Source organism: Podarcis gaigeae (genome assembly GCF_964106915.1).
Source record: "Podarcis gaigeae genome assembly, chromosome: 14".
Taxonomy (NCBI): Eukaryota; Metazoa; Chordata; class Lepidosauria; order Squamata; family Lacertidae; genus Podarcis; species Podarcis gaigeae.
This window is the reverse complement of record NC_139690.1, coordinates 26,397,432-26,414,447: the sequence shown is the minus strand read 5'-3', so window position 1 is coordinate 26,414,447 and position 17,016 is coordinate 26,397,432. Positions and strand designations below refer to the sequence as shown.

At 42.2% G+C, this 17,016-nt stretch overlaps 1 protein-coding gene across 7 annotated transcripts in view; it reads right to left on the bottom strand.

Annotated features, from left to right (window-relative positions):
• IQCH (IQ motif containing H) overlaps positions 1–17,016 on the bottom strand; it is a gene marked incomplete at its 5' end in the record, with an annotated part of 79,063 nt that overhangs the window by 57,152 nt on the left and 4,895 nt on the right. For all 7 annotated transcript variants that reach the window (XM_083713084.1, XM_083713087.1, XM_083713085.1 and 4 more), the window contains 9 exons: positions 758–824; positions 2,299–2,850; positions 4,198–4,418; positions 5,674–5,802; positions 6,858–6,972; positions 12,445–12,564; positions 15,837–15,945; positions 16,413–16,510; positions 16,867–16,983. In XM_083713084.1, coding sequence (XP_083569210.1) covers positions 758–824; positions 2,299–2,850; positions 4,198–4,418; positions 5,674–5,802; positions 6,858–6,972; positions 12,445–12,564; positions 15,837–15,945; positions 16,413–16,510; positions 16,867–16,983 — 1,528 coding nt within the window. The remainder of the gene's footprint in view (positions 1–757; positions 825–2,298; positions 2,851–4,197; positions 4,419–5,673; positions 5,803–6,857; positions 6,973–12,444; positions 12,565–15,836; positions 15,946–16,412; positions 16,511–16,866; positions 16,984–17,016) is intronic.

The following is a 17,016-nucleotide window of genomic DNA, read 5'->3' as shown; positions in this document are numbered from 1 at the left end:
TGGCTTATATTTTCACCAATTTCCTAGAGAGAATATTTCTACCCTTTTGAAAAAACACTCAGGCTACCCCATCACTTTCCAGGAAAGACTTTTTAAAGCCCCCCAATTCATAAATGTAATTAAATAATTACATTAGCGCTAATTAACATGAAACTGCAGATTATTTAAGTATGGGGGGAAAAACCCCACTATTCAACTTCTTAATTATTCTTGTGCACATAGCATCTCCTTTTGCTCAGGCGCCCAAGGTGCAAATAAAGCATCCCATCTGCTCGTAATTAGAACTAAATAATTTCAGAGAATGCAGCTTATCATTTTGACTGCACATTTGATTAAAAACAGGGCGCAAGCGAGACCCCAGTTTATTGGTGTAATAGCAACGAAGCAGGCAAGCCCATGTCCCCCCTGTCATTAACGGATACTGGAAACATTATCTGCTATATTGAGGGGAGGGGAGGGGGGAAGAAGGGAGGGGAAAATACAACTTTTTAGTTCATTTCATACAGATGAAAGCGAATTACAGCAAATCACCTCTCCACTGAATAGCGGCCTCTACATAATGACTTTATTTGCTTAATCCCCAAATTAAACGCCGTTTCAAGCGAAGGCCCTGTGTTATTACTCTCATCATGTCGACAACATTTTCCTGCCGAGACCAATTTGAATAAAACAAGGGCCTTCCTTGAACTCAATCAAGGAGTCATAATGTGGTGGGTAATAGAGGTTGCTGATAGATCCAGAGACAAAAGCGTTATACCTAATGATGGGATATGGATAATGGTCCTCCTAGAGGTCCTGATGCGATTCCAGTTGGCGGCCAGATGCTAAAAATCAAGAGAAGGCATTGATCAGTGACAGGGGGAAGCTGTGGCGGATACAATCCAGTCAAACTTCAGCTGTTTCCCTCCCCCCCTTCCCTTTTCCCACTGTACAGTTAAGCCAGGCATAAATTATATTAATTGATTTAATCACATACTTAAAACATCTTCCCCAATTAATTTAATTAGATGGCTACATGAAGCTACTGGCAGGGGAAGATTAGAGGCTGATCACTTAATTAACAGAATATGAATGAAAAAAAAGAAAGCAAACATAAATGAAATGGTGAGCACTAATTAAAAGCCTGTCTGCAAACTTAAGTACTTTCTGACAAAGTAGGGACTGCTACAGAAGCAAGTGAGAATTCTCTCCACCCTCCAACCGCCCCCCCCCCCCCAAATCAAGTGCACAGCACAGGTGTAAGGGGAGAGGAAAGGTCAGGCAGAGAGAAAACATAGATGAAGGGAGAAAAGAGTGGAACTAGACTGGAAGACAGATGTGTGCTTTGCTACCCAAAATGGCAGCACTGAATCAAGTACACCCTACACTCCCCTGTACCATTTCTAAATGGAAGCACAGGGTGGTATCCAACAAAATGCTTTTGCTACTTTTGGCCATAAAAGGGAATTTCCTGTCCAACTGCTCTCCCTAAGTGGCCTCCCAGTCTGCCCTAGAGTGACCCAACTCTCCAGACTTGGGAAGGGCCTAGAGGAGAGAGATGGGGCACGTTTTGTTGCACCAACAGAAGCATTTCACTGGACACTGCCCATGTTAGGCTCATTCCAAATTTATTAATATTTTTATTATTAAAGTTATTAGTCTCAGGAATAGGGTGGGTCCTGAAACACACATCTTAGGTCTCAATGGCCAGGATAAAGGGGTGTGATTCAGAATATGATGAAAGCCTGGATGTTGAAAAGTTTTTTCAGATTGTGCAAGTTAAGAGAGATGATTGAGTATTTCACTGTATTTTTATATGCATCTCTTCATTTTTAGCTGTTTATTATTGTACTCTTGTACCCCACTTAAATTTTTTTTATGTTAAGAAGAATATGAACAATATGCACAAATATATAGAATTATGGGGAGGGGAAATGTAATAGGGTTGCCATTTTCAGCCACAATACCACATTCATTGCGACGTCTAATTTCAGCCTCTGTCAATCCATTTAGAAAAACTAGATAGTTTTCTAACTAGAGTGACCCAAGTAGAAAAAAAAAGAATTGCCCCCCTAGTATGTAGAGGGGAGGAAACAGGCAGCAGTTCTGGGTGGAAACCCCCCCCCCCCGCTCCTTTTTGTGAGAAGAGGGGGTTGAGGAGAGAACTTATGCACAGAAGACTGAACATCTAATGAAGGATGAAATGTGCTTGGACATGTGTACAGTTAAATGAAAAAATAGTAGCATTTTAACGCAACCACTCAAGCAAGTGATGTTTAGAGAAGGAGCACTGCCAGAACAGCTGGCAGCCTTGCACACCTTGGCCCTGATGTAGAAATTCTCCAGGTGTCTCTGTCGCGATTCCTTCAGAGTATTTCTGACACGCCCCCGGTGAACATGCACAAGCCAAGAGATGGCAATCACTCCCGAGGCCCATTGCTGCTGCCTGAAGGTGATGTAGGCTTTTCTGAATTTGTAACACCTCCATAATGCCTGTATCTTGGTAGCTGCTACTGCAGTGCCATTTTGGCCTTTGTATCTCTGGCCAGGTTTACTTAAGAGCTTTTTGACCGCCGAAATGTTCTTTATCACAGAGAGAATTTCCTCCTTAGTTGGCCTCTGGTTCAGCTCAAAATCTGGAATGATCTCCATCACTCTCTTCCCCTTGACGATGGCGGAGGGAACAGCATAGTCCTTCAAAAAGTTAGAGACGTGCTCCAAGAAGGAAAGGACACTTCCCCAGAATAAGCAGCAATGATTTTTAAACCCTTGGAGATCAAGAGCCGTGTAGTCTATGGCTCCCTTGCGAACTGGTATCTCAAACTCTAAAGAGAGATTCTGGAAGGTCGGAGATGATGTTATTTCTGTGGTCTATGGAAAGAGTGAAAGACGTAAAGGAAGTAAAACAAGCAGTGGAGACATGCTGTCCCATTAAATACCTACAATGACATCCTAAGGATCCAAATCCTAGAATATTGTGACTACCAATTCAACATGAATCTAGCCTAGCTACGATATTATAAGCTCTGGTAGCACAAGGGCTGCAGTTTTATTTAGGGTACCGAAATGTGCTCTATGTGGGGCTTCCCTTGAAGATGGTCCAGAAGCTGCAGCTGTGTGCAATGTGAGATAATGTGTTACTGATCCTTCAAGCTCTGCATTGGCTCCTGCTGTGAAATTTCCTCCCACTGGAGATACAGATGCCCTTCACCTTATCTAGACCTCACTAGATGTATTTATTCCTTCAGGCCTATGGAAATGAGTGATTTAAGGGCTTATTACTTTTGGTGTTATTGCTTTTTATCCAATATTGTCATGTTGAATTTTGTGTACCACCCTAGAAACCTTTGGGTCGAAGGGCGGATTATAAATACTGCTAACAACAACAATAATACTAATAACGTTGTCAATGCAAGGACGGTCTTGATCAATCTCAAAAGAGAAATAAAATATCTTATGGGTCAACTGAAGAAGAATAATGTTTATCTAAATGTGCACTGAGAAAGCTATTGGGGAAGAGGCCAGGGGCTAACATGACCAATCATGACGTAATGACGTAAGAAAGTTTGTGTGTCAGGAGGACTCTCATGGGGTTGGCACAGCTAGAACTAGGAACACACAGCTCTCTGTGCAGCTGTTCCATGATCTAGCAAATGTGCAGCTTGGAACACCTTCCTAGCAGTAGCAGACTCTGGACTGGCTACTAAGTCCTCCTTGACAGGAACAGCTATAAAAAGGATTCCTCTTTGTTGTAAGACCTTGCCTGAGCAACAAGGTCTTCCTGACATTTGTGTGTCTCTGACCCTGACTCTGACCACTGAGTTCCAGTTTCAGTTTGCTTCAGACAACTGGACATAGCTCTGTCCTGACAATGTGTCTCAATCTACATTTGGAGTCTGTGAGGGATTCCCTGTTCACTTCAATAGAGAGGGCAGCTCCATCCCTAGGAAAACCCATCTGCATACGGAGTCCTGAATGCTATATCAGCCTTTCCAAATCTGGTGCGTACCATACGTATATTTTGGATCAGAACTCCCATCAGTGCATTGGCTGGACTTGAAGGGTGTTGGGAGTCCAACAACCTCTGGAGGGCACTAGGTTGTAGAAGGCCATATTAAAATTGCTTGGTGGCTTTATACATAACTGGGGTTATGTAGCTGGGTGCTATGAATCAAATGGATACCCAACATTTACAGGATGGAAATGATTCTGTCGTACCTTTAGCACCATGGAAGAAGACTTGGACAATGCCCGGTTCTGAATTGCCTGAATTAGGGGCAACTTTGATTTCTTGGGCGAAATAACAGAGATGCAGGATGGGGGTGGAGCAATGTTGCCCTTGCTTCCTCCTCTTCCCTTGCTTGAGGTGGAGGTGGGCCCGGACTTTGGATAAAGAGGAGGAGCTGGGACTTCCCCTTTCTTGCTCTCCACACCTCCATCTACAGAAGGGATGAATGTTTTGAACAGCTTTTATTAAATGTAAATATTAGATCACTAAACCTTAGGTATCAAATATAAATAAATAAATAAATAAATAACCTTGATGAATGATGAAATACACAGGGAATTAAGACTAGATCTGTTTTGTTATTCCCAACATTTCCAATGAAAGCTACAACTATAAGCATCCACTGTATCAAGCTACAAGTTACAATTTGGACTCTTCCAGGCTGTAGCTATTTTCTGGGGAGATTCAGTCACATAGAGACAAATTCAAGTTGATTTGCACACACGGAGAGACACTCAAATTAGACTTCTTATGAAGATAAAAGTGCAAGAAACAACCTCCCTGCAAACAAATTGGGATGAATGCTCAACAAACAGGTCAGCTGGAGGCAACCACAGACCCAAAATGCAAGACAGAACGGACCTTTCATGGGTCCAGACTCCAATTCTTAGCAGAACAGGAGCTGCTGTTACAGTTTAATTTGCTGAAGAGTACCATGTGATGCCAGGAGGCTGAGCTTTGGCAAAGTGGGATGGCTGGTAGCTTGACTGCTGAAAAGGCAGGGTGGCAATGGTAAAAACCATTGGTCAGCTCAAGCAAGCTTGACAAACTGAAGTCTATTTATTTAGAGCATTTGTACACTGCTCTTCACCCAAAAGTGGCTTACATGAAATCAAAACACGACACTCCCTACCCACAGATTTATGTTCAAACAAACAAACAAACAAACGATAATACAACAGATAAGGGGAAAGGGACAAGGAGGAAAGAAGAAAATAAAACTCAAAACTCAGGCACCAATTTCTAGACAGTTGTTCCTATACTGACCAACTAGTAAAGTTCAGAGGCAGGAGGTGCCTGATGGAGCTGGACCTCTAGCAAAGCAGACAGAATGAGCCCTGCTTCCCATCTCTGAGGCAGCCTGATGAAATGTTTGCCCTCAGATGGCAGCTGAGGCGAGAGGAGGCCTGATGGAGCTGGCCTGTCAAAGCAGAGCTGATGGGGTAAGCTCTGTCACTCAGCTCTCCCAGTGCTGGAATGGCTGCCCTCAGAATAGGGGAGGAACTATTCTAGCAAGTTACCAGAAAGGAAGGAAGAAAAATCACCTTCAGACTCTACTGGGTTTGTCTGCTGCTGTGACCACTAGTCCTCAGAAACACCAACGCCATCACCAAAATACGGAACACTGACCAGACAATGGAGAAAGTTTCTCCTTTACAGTATCAGCAGCATCTCTTTGTGCCTACCTGCAGCTGGTTTCTTGTGCTTTTCATGAGATTCATGAAGAGGAGCAGCCTGAGGAAGAATGGGAGGCTTCACTAGAGTAATCCTAGCTGCACGTGGAATCAGGCCTCTTTCAATAAGATTCAGGATCCCTAGATAAAAACCAGGGAGACTCAACAAGTTCTTTCAGAAGCAGCTTGGTCTGGGAAGTGTAAACTCCTCAGTCCTAAAGGCAGCCCACCAATATCATAGAACTGTAGAGTTTGAAGGGACCCCGAGGGCCATCTAGTCCAATCCCCTGTTAGCGCAGGAATCTCAACCCGTGGTTCCCCATCCAATCTGAAACCATACTGGACCCTGCTTAGCTTTGAAAAAATGTACCAGCAGTTTTATTGCTGCACCACTACCAAGCAACATTTTTAAGACTAACATTTGCCTTTGGTAAAGGTGAAAAGGAGGGAGAGATGGAAGAATGCTGGGAGGCAGGAAGCAATTCCCTCTTGCTTCCATCTCTCTCAACCTTCTGAGACAGGAAGTGGTTCAAAAAGGAGATCAAGGTGGAAGAGGAAGAAGAATGTATAAATGAGAGTATTCTTTTTCCTTTTCACTATCTCCTCCAGTTGGAATACGACTGAGGTGACAGGGGAGTAGTGGTGGCGGCTGGTGCCCCCTGGGCAGAAGGTCAGGAGCAGGTTCAGGTAGCTCCTGAACCAATGATGGACAGAGTCAACTACAGTATTCTAGTTTCCCCCCCATCCCTGCTTAGTTGTTCACTAAGAAGGAAGCTGGCAGCCAGGGACAACCCCAGGACTGGTTGTAAATAAGAACATAGGCAGTTTGGGGCTGGCTCAGGGTAGACTGAGGTTGGTGGGGCAGCACCGCATTTGCCCTCACAGACTAGCCTCCACTGGAAGGGGGAGGGAGGCAGAGAAGTCCATGACAGAAGGATGGAATCTTCACTTGTGATTTGTCGTTACACTCTTTCCCCTCTCACACACCATGCAAAGAAGAGGTGAGAGAAGGGGAAAACAGTGAGTGAACTTCCTGCCAGGTGTTGCCCATTCATCCCTATTTAAAACAGCCCACCAGTCAAACTGGCTGCCAACCAGTGGTTTAGGTGAAGTTATATATGCCCGGCATAACATACATGCCAGGACAAGTATAGCAAAATAAATCCCAGAGGATTGGGCATGCAGCTGTGACTGACCTTTCTCCGCATCTGTTTTGGAAACTGGAAAGGAAACCTTCTTCAAATGGAAGGAAGGGGGAGCTACTGAGAGCCTGGGGACCGTAACACCTTTTGCTATCTTCTGAGTTGGTGCCTAAGGAGAGACGAGAGGAAACCTATTCCTTCATCAGCTGCAAACTTTTTTGATATTAAGGAGTTCTTCACGCACGCGTGGCTAAATAATAAATACCATTTCAGCTATGAATAGTTTCATTAAGGTTTAATAACAAAAAACAGTGTGAGCTCAGATTTTACTGCTTAGGAACATGCCACATGATTGTTGACTGTCAGCGGTTGAAGCAATTTAAAGGAGAGTTAATTAAAATCTAATCAATGTCTTGTGATGTCCGCTATGCTATAAATAATAAAATAAATTTATGAAAACGAAAACACCCACGGCCTTTTATAAAGAATTAGCTAGGTTTCAGCGATGACACTATGTAAACCAAGGGAGGTTAACCTGTGGCCCTCCAGACGTTTTTGGACTACAATTTCCATCAGTCCCAGCCAACATGGTCAATGTGCCAGGGATGATGGGAACTGTAGTCCAGCATCATATGGAGGTGGCCACGGGTTAACCACCCCTGCTGAAAATGTAAAACTGGTTATTCTGAAACAGCCACCATATTAAGGCCATTTAAAATTGTTTCCTGTGGTAGTTCATAAAGTGCTTTAGACAAATCTCATCCTTCCACCACAAATACTCCTTTTTGGGATATTTCTGGTGGCCTGGTGAAACTCAATCAATTCCCTGATATATGGTATACAGTGGGCCCACAACTCATGCATAATCTACTTAAACAATCATGATTCAAGGTGAATAGCCAAAAATTAATTAAACAAATAGGAAACCCACCACAGAAATAGCTTTTTAAGCCCTCTGCCTGGTTACTGGTCTCTGGGAGGATCACACAAGGGCCCTGGAACACTCCTAGAAGCCCACTCTGGACAGGTAGGGATGGTTGCATGGGATTGATGGTTCTGGGCATTCCTGGCTTTATGTGATTTTGCCTTTGCATGTGGACCCTTAGGACAGAACCCTTACATAAGTGATGGCCCCAGTGTACATGAATGGCTCTTCATCATATCTAACATCAGCAACATGGAGCAGTTTTAAGTCTGGTGCTTATTCACTACTTTATGTCAAATAAGTGAGCGGCAAAATCTGAGCTTGTGCTGTCAATTTACACCTCTGTTTCAGCACAAAACAGGGGGTGGGGAATACAGAGGCGTTGGACTTGACCATCAAAGGCTGTTCAATTATCTTCACAACTGAAGATATCTTTCATCAGAAGTGAAGCAAAGGCCACAGCAAAGAGCTGTCAGGAGAAAAGAGATGGAGAATGAATGACACACCACAAGGAAAGCAGGAGGGGACAGAAAGTGCTTTGTCCATCCTCCACACCTCCATGCTTGAAGCATCAATTAGTTAGTTAGGAAACAGCTCCTTACTAACCTAGAAGAGAATGGGTGGCTACAGACAGATTGTGCCTATTTGTCATACATGACAGTGTTCTTAGGAAGAGAATTAGGGGCAAAGTTGGGAAGCCAAAAGGATCCAGATTTCCAGATTTAGGATAGTAGGGAAAGGCACCCATTGCCCACTGCAACACACTCTCAGCTGGTGGTGTGAAAGTTACCTAAGAAGTTGCCTAAACTCAAAGACAATGGAATGCTGCCATAGGTAAAAACAAAACGAAGAACTTGGTTTTCCCCCCCTAAACTTTACACTACTGTCAAGTGTAAGTTCCTTCAATTGCAGTGCCATGTCTGGCATTGGTTCCAACACTAAGGCTGCAGTCCTAACCATGTCTTATTGACTTCAATGGAGCTTACTACCAAGTAAGTGGGGTTAGAATTGCAGCCTAAGCCATCAACTGATTGTAAGCCTCAACACACCATTTGAGAGCAACATAACACTTGCCACCAAGGGAATGCTTCTCCCCTTCTTTCCCAACAGAGGCATTCACACAAGCAACCTTTCTTTGGACCAGGTTGGCCACACGACATGGTCTGTAGTAATCTCAGGAGCAGGAAGGAATCCGATTAGAATCTACCACCATTGTCACCAGATCTTTCTTGAAAAATCCCCACAGATGACTCATTACAACACAATGAATCTGACATATCTAATTTCACAGAAACATTCTGGCGAAGAGAAACATTACATCAGAACACAATTTTCAAAGGTTAGAAAAGAGATCTTAATTCGGGCTGCCGGCAAACATTTGCTCTGCATAATATGCCTGGAACGTGCTGCAGAAGTATTTTCTCCTGATCTCAAGCAATTCTGTGTATAATTAACTTGAGGTCTGAGACAAAACAATTCTATTAGTCTTTTTGAAGTGAATTTCTCTTGTGGATAAGAACTCCCACTCAATATGCTTATTTTTCTCTGCTTCAATTTAAACCAAGCATTCCCCCCCCCCCCAAAAAAAAAGATTTTCTGTTTAGCTCATTGTATTTCTTTTGTTATTAACAAAGCAGTGCAGAGGCAAAAGAAGCTTTTGAGGGAGAAACACATTTCAGAAAAGGGGAATGGACACTGGAAGTTACCATCATTTTGTCTACCTTATACTTGCACAGCTGAGTAGCTGACAGACAAGTTTTCTCTTAGCATCAGATCAGTGCTGATGACGGATCACAAGCAGATTTGGCTTCAGATGCTGCTCTTTAGTGACACTGACAAATTAGCTGGATAATTATTTCATATTATCAGTGGCCCATGGAACTGATTTCACAAAATTATGGACACATGGAAAATATATAGTCCGTGCAAAAAACCCCCAAATACTTTCCATCTGTGATGAAACTCTTAAGTTTGAGTATTTGATAGTCTTCCAAAGGAAGAAAAAAACCCCTCCTGATTTTGTCACTCTCTATTAAAATGCTTTTTGACTGTGGAAAAAGGAGGTACTAGGTGTAAAGATAATGTAACCTACAGATGTTTTTACACATTTAATAAAGCCTTAAATCAAGAGCACTGCACAATTATCTATTCTTAAAGATTTCCATGAGTTGAATATGCCCCCCTCTCTCTAGGTAGTTAGAAGCGCTTAACATATATGTCAGTAATCCTTCCAACAGTTCTGTAAGGTAGGCCAATATTAGTGGGGTGGGGTTTATAACATATTCAGGCCACTCAATGAATTCATAGCTAACATGACATTTGAAATAGTTATTTCATAGCTCATCCCTTTAAGCACTAGGTTAAGTCTGCAGCCTCCTTACCATCTCACTGAGTCAATGCCTTTCAGTTCTTTGTGTGCATGTGTGCACTGGTGGGGTGCAGGAGTCTGCCTTTAAACTGTTAGGAAAGATTTTTTTACTGAAAACCTACCAAAAGTCCCCCCTCCCCAAATCTATCCATCTCAAAACTCTGCCGTACCAGGTGTTTGCAAAAATAGCTACACAACTCCAGTCCGTGCCACATGTGCTTTTCAAAAAACGAAACAGAAGCAGCACAGAAGGAAGTGAGCGAGATAATTGCTGGCTCAAAGTGCCACACATTTTACTTGTGGGCAGAGGGCCAGCTTACACCAGGCAGAATTGGCCAGCGCTGCTTATTGGAATTCTGGGCTGGGCCTTCATTCTGGTCCGGCGACAGCTGTAAGCCAGCAGCCCATAGCATCTCAATCAGGCGCCGAGCTCCGTCAAAGAATGCTGATACGGACGGAAGCCACTTCAGCTGCACTCCGCCTTGCAGAATGACAGTCAATCTTGGATTCCAGATGACAAGAACTGGATAAAAAATGTAAAACAAATGGTGACCTTTCCAAAGATTAATTTGTTTACCAACAAAGAGCTCTCCGTTTGTCATCCAGGATAGGGGTGACCTTCACATTCCCATTTCTAGGTTGAGAGAAGGCTGAATGTAGTCATCTGTTCACTTAACTCTGTCTCACCAATTATTCCCTCTCTTATTTTTGGTGAAAGGGACAGTTTATTAATTCACTGTGGTCTCCTGTTACGTTCTTATAAATGCAGTCAACGTATTCCAGATTACTGCAGTGGAACATCAATTTGTTTAAGTCTAATTCTGCTACTGATGCCAAAATTATAGTTTTCTTTGTAATTGCAGCCATATGCAAGCATTTAAAGTGAGTGTGTATGTGTACAGTATATTCTTTTCTTCAGATCTTACACTGCTTCTATCCACTCTCCTGTTCATTTGAAATGAAAGAAATTGCTTTATTGCAGTCATTTTAAAAATGTATGTATGCATCACGTAGGAGATTAATTCAAATACATGCGTACAGAACACAACACACACACACACACAGAGTAAAAGCGGGAAGAGGAAAAGGAGCAATTGAAGTAACTTAGTTGAACGGGCAGCAGAAGACAGCAACTCGTAAAAACTCGAGATCGCCACAGCATTAAATTCTTCCTTATGAATAAATGAAGAGGTTCCAAGTTTACATTATTTATTTATTTATTTATTTGGATATTGGGACCAAAATGCCAGTATAAGTCTATGGCTGTGCAGCAATCTTTATGAAAATGAGAACGATAGAATGCTCCTTCTAGGTCACAGCAATTATTTAGAACTATCATTGTGGCAATTTCAACGGCCATTTTCCTTGGTGTATGTTCTATGACCGAGGTGAGCAGCTCATTAGGCCATGTCAGAAATCACTGGCGAGAGGAATGTTAGAGGGATGCAGGTCATTTGCATCTCTAAGATGCAGACAATTAACATAATTTGCATCCCATTTTAATTAACATTGCTAATCTGCATATTTTAGCCACATGTAATTAACATAATTTCATGTGTTCACAAACAATACTAATCTATACATTTTAATTGCTTGCAATTAACATAATTTGCATGTAATTTTAATTAACAGTGCTAATTTGTATATTTTTCCATTGCTGTAATTAAAATAATTTCATATCTTCACAAGCACTGTCTTCTTGTATATCACAGTTGCATATAAATGATATAATTTGCAGATAATTTTTCATGAATACCAGTAAGTTATACATCCAAGTGGTTTGTAATTAACATAATTGACCTATCATTTTTTAAACAAAATGTTGATTTTCAAGGACCAGGATTTATTGTAAATGTGCATTATCTGAAACAACTTCCAAGATCCAAGTTGCTATCTTTTGTAAACTTATGGCCAAAAATGGTTAAGCACGGAAAACATGGAGAATATAATTGAAACAGACTCAGGGCTAGTTTGTATATGCAAACTAATCATCAGATGACTACAACATCAAGTGATGGGTTGAACATATGAAGGGGCCATCACACATTAAACACGTTAAACACAACTTTCCTTCTACCTCCCATTGCCTCAGGCACAAAACTTTTTAATGGAAAGAGTTTACTCATCAAGAAGGTGTTGTCATCAAATGTAAAGAAATCAATACAATGTCATTTGAAGTCCCATCTTCTTCTGAGGCTGATCTTCTGAACTAGGACTGCATCTCCTAACCACGCACCCCCAAAAAGCTGCTGCAGTACTGCCTGCCTGGTTGGTTTGGCGGAATAATTTACAATAGTTACAATAATATTGAAACAAATAAGCCATTGAACCACATCTTTGTTACTTACAGGGGCTGTTTGTCTCTGATTCATTATTGGCAAGTCAACTCCATAGTTCTCATTTACAAAATTTCGATGGCAAGCATTGCGTGGATTGTACATAATCTTCACCGTCATTGAGAGTTTTTGCTGCAAGAGAAAAAGCTGTAAATAGATGCTAAATGGAACAAAAGCAAAGGTTCTAGAGAAATCATCTGCTGATAATTTGCACACATACTTTGAAAGCATGTGTGGGGTTGCTAAGGATGTATGTGCACTGGGTTTTCTTGGGCAATTGGCTTAGTGCACTGATGTACAACCCCAAAGCAGAATGCAAACAAAATGGCTAACTAGAAAAAGCAGACATATGCAGCCCAAGCTCACATCCTGTGTGGATGAGGGAGGTCAAAGACCAGAATGCAGCACTAACGTAAGAAACATTAGATTGTATAACTCCAGCTTTTGCCCTTCTGTCACCAAACCGGGGAACTAAACTCTTAGCTACTACCCTCTTTGTGGCCCAAAACTCTGCAGCAAAGGTGATCCTAATCTCAGAGGCTCTTTCTGGAAGCTTTGGCCTCACTTAAGTCAAAGAGCTCTGGACCCTGGGCCTGGCAGTCATACATTTGTTGCAGGACTTAGAGCTTCTTTGGCTGACTAGACTCAAAAGGGTATCCCATCATCTCTGCCTGAGCCTGACACCACAGAATATACTTGAGGAGCTCTGTGGCAACCTCCCTGCAGAACCCTAAGAACATAAGAAGCCCCATCTAGGCCACCACCCTGTTCTCACAATGGCCAACCTGTAAGTAGAACCTGAGAGCAACAGCACTCTCCCTACTTCTGATTCCCAGCAACTGGTATTCAGATGCTTACTGATATGCAGCCGTTGCTAGCCTTATCCTCCATGAATTAATCTAACCCTCTTCCAAAGCCATCTAACTTGGTGGCCATCACTACCTCTTTGGGGGTAAATTCAATCCTGAAGGTAGCTCCACCCAGTGGCACTCTTGGCTTGGCATACTTTGTTAGGAGACTGCAAGGATCCATGAAGGCGTGAATCAAGGCTTCAGGATCTCAGCTGCAGGGACTGGGTATGAATTAGGAACTGGGTATGAATTACATTTTAAGTCCTTCAGCAAAAAACTATCCACATATTATTAACCTTGCCTTTTGTGGACTAGAATCTTACTCCCTCCACTTCCAACCCTCCCCCTCCCCCCCAATGTTGAGATTCTCTGGATGTTGAAAAAGCCAGAAAATCCACTGGGCTCCTCTGCTTAGTATCTTTTGCTCTAAGCGGATGTAGTCGATTCCTAGTCTGATCAGTAGGCTACATTTGTGGTCCTGCCAAACTTGCTGTAGATTTTTATTTAGTTATTTATTTTTAAATCAGGGATTACTGGCCCAGTGAACCAAAACAGCTTCCTCTGGTTCAGCTTCAGTTCACTGACTCCATGAAGGTAAAGAACATGCTTAGGAAGTAAATGGGAAATAAATAATAATTAAAGAAATGGGAATTCACAATCCTGAAGGGAGTGATAATACTGGTTTTAGCTGGATGGAATGTCTCCAGCTATTTTGCTTGCTTAAAAAAAAAATCCAGCGGAAGAAAATCCTAGTGGAAAGGAGGGGGGGACATATCTTTAATAAGCTCATCTTTGGCTTAATGAATATGATGCCTTCTGTTTTATGGATATAAAAATAGAAGCCACAGAAGTTAACACACAGGGTAGAATTATCCCTGTGTGCAGGCACTTGCATTTCACACAGAGCCTGTCTTTTAATTGTGCTGAAAGGAGAGGCAACAACACATTTGGACCTGTATCAAGAGCAGTAATACCTCCCTGTAGTTTTCCCGTAAACATGGCACTGAAAATGAACACAGGCTTATTCCCCAGCTGATGAATGGGGAACAAGCATGGCTGCTTAGAGCTCTGATTTTCTCTACTCTTGCTCAAGCAAGTTCAGCAATTTATCAAGGCTGAAGATCTGGCACCAAAAATGATTCAAAATTTCTGCCATAACAAAGCCCAGGCCCTCAACATAATTATGTAGTTCTGCCAAAATGAGTCTCATTTTAATGATTTACTTGAACTTCCATGTTTGGGGCTTTCACAGAATCCAGAAAACATAGCAAGTCAACAACGTAAAGGTCTAACCTGCCCTATAGTAAAGGTAAAGGTACCCCTGACCGTTAGGGACAGTCTCTGGGGTTGCTCACTCATCTCACTCTACAGGCCGAGGGAGCCAGCGTACAGCTTCTGGGTCATGTGGCCAGCATGACTCTTCTGGCGAACCAGAGCAGCACACTGACACACCGTTTACCTTCCCACCAGAGCGGTACCTATTTATCTACTTGAACTTGATGTGCTTTTGAACTGCTAAGTGGGCAGGAGCTGGGACGGAGCAACGGGAGCTCACCCCATTGTGGGGATTCGAACTGCCAACCTTCCGATCGGCAAGCCCTAGGCTCTGTGGTTTAGACCACAGCGCCACCTGTGTCCCTATACCCACAAGCTTAAGGCAGGTAACAGGCAGCGATCTCTTAGCTGGATTTCACAACTGTTTCATGATAAAGGGTCATTCTGCCAATGCACCAGCAATTGAGAACAGCTGGCAAACTACATTTATTTTCTGAAGTTAAATTAGGGCTGTTTTTTTTGTTGGCAGATGCCATAACAACATGATATGGAAGGGTGGTGGGGCTTCAGCCTCACAAGGTAAACCCTGGGTAGGCCATAGCATGCCCTTCTCCAAATTAAGATCAACCATGCATAGTGAAGTAGAGAAAGATTGGAGGTTGGTGTTAGAAGCAAAAAATATTTAATGCAAGAGCATCTCCTTTCTCGCTTAGCCTACAGCCATTGTGGGTTAGGCCAACCTGCTTCTGACCTTCTGTCCATAGATCCTCTATATATTTTGTGCTTCTGCTGCTCATCACAGCATTTCATTTCCTTATGATATAGTTCACTTAGAGCATCCACACCTTACATTTAAAAAACATTTAATGCACCTTTTTAATACGTGACTTCCCCCAAATAATTCTGTGGATTATAGTTTACACTTCACAGAGATGCAATTTTCAGCACCCTTAACAAAACTAGGATTCTTTTGGGGAAGCCATTTGCTTTAAAAGTATGGTGCAGTTGTGACCTTGAACAGGATTACGTCTGCTGCACCACTCCCCCCACCCCAATTTGGCTCATGTGTAGTTTCACACGCTATAGCTACATCCATTGTCATTGCAGACAAGGACACACTCCAATACCCACTTTCTGCTTTGCAAAGCAAAGCAGTAGGCCTGCCCTTTGGGACTTGAGAGGTTCTTTGAGAGTGCACTAGGGAAAAGAGACTCAGTTGGGAGTATAAGACAGTTACAAAATCACTGGAAGGATTACAAGCCATGAGTTCCTTCAGACCTTTGGTGCAGAAGACCTATGTGGTGATAACCTGCCGCAGGGCTGAGTGGTAATTGCAGACATCTCTGGGTAAATTATTTCTTTCTGTGAAGTCTCCATGGGGAGCCCCCTGAGAAACATAAATAGGGAAATGTTGCAAGATTTGGTTCAGTTCCAACTTTATTTTCCACACCTGCAATAGTTTAAACTGCTGCAATTTATTTATTACTTGTTAAATTCATATCCCACCCTTTCTCCCAGAGGAGCACAGACAGCAAGCAACAAACAATGAAACAATAAAAAAACTTAAAACTTGGGTTAAGTATATGAACTCGAAACCACAACAGGAGGCATTATTAGTGTCCTTAACTCTGTAGACACAGAAATTTACAGAATCCTGAGAACAACTAGTCCAATTTCTGCTATAAGATGGAAGGCATGTCTTCTGATACAGCTTTTTGTGTGTGGATTTTTGACTATTTGTAATATGTCATATGAACTCTATAAACACCCAAATACTACAATTAGAATATAAACATCTATATTTAAAAATATACAGATAAAGTATCATACACAAATAAATTCCAGTACTCTTACCATTTGGACACCTGTCTTGAACACAGATCCACATTAGAAGGTGACGAAATCGTTAGCACAGTTTGGTTTACAGCATTTAAATACTTTTCAGTGTGTTTCTGTTCAGGGATAGGGAGAAAGAAAATATAGGATATTGAGGTGATGGCAGAGCTACCTCAGCCAGCAGATCTGAACAAATTTTGAGCTTTGAAAACAAAAATGAAAGACATCACCCAAGGCTCTGAATTTGTCTGAGTTTATGCTATGTCTAAGACAGCCGTATAATGCTGAGCACCCAAAACGTACTGTCACTGCTCTAAAATACAATACTTGGCACTTCAAACCATTTACTATTCAGAAACAGAATTTAGAAAGTGATGAGGTGTCACATTTTCACTTGAGGATAAAATACTGATTAACACTTTCACTGGGAGACGTTTCCCCATTTTTGTTGGAAGATTCTCCATCCACCTACCTTTAATCTGTTCTCTGTACTTTCAATAGCAGCTTCAAGGTTCTGAGCATCCTGCAGTTCCCAATCATGGCTGATGTCTCGCAGCTGGTCCTTCAGCTGCTGAAGATCTTCTTGAACCTAGAAAATGAGTTGAAAGTTGCAGTAAATGCA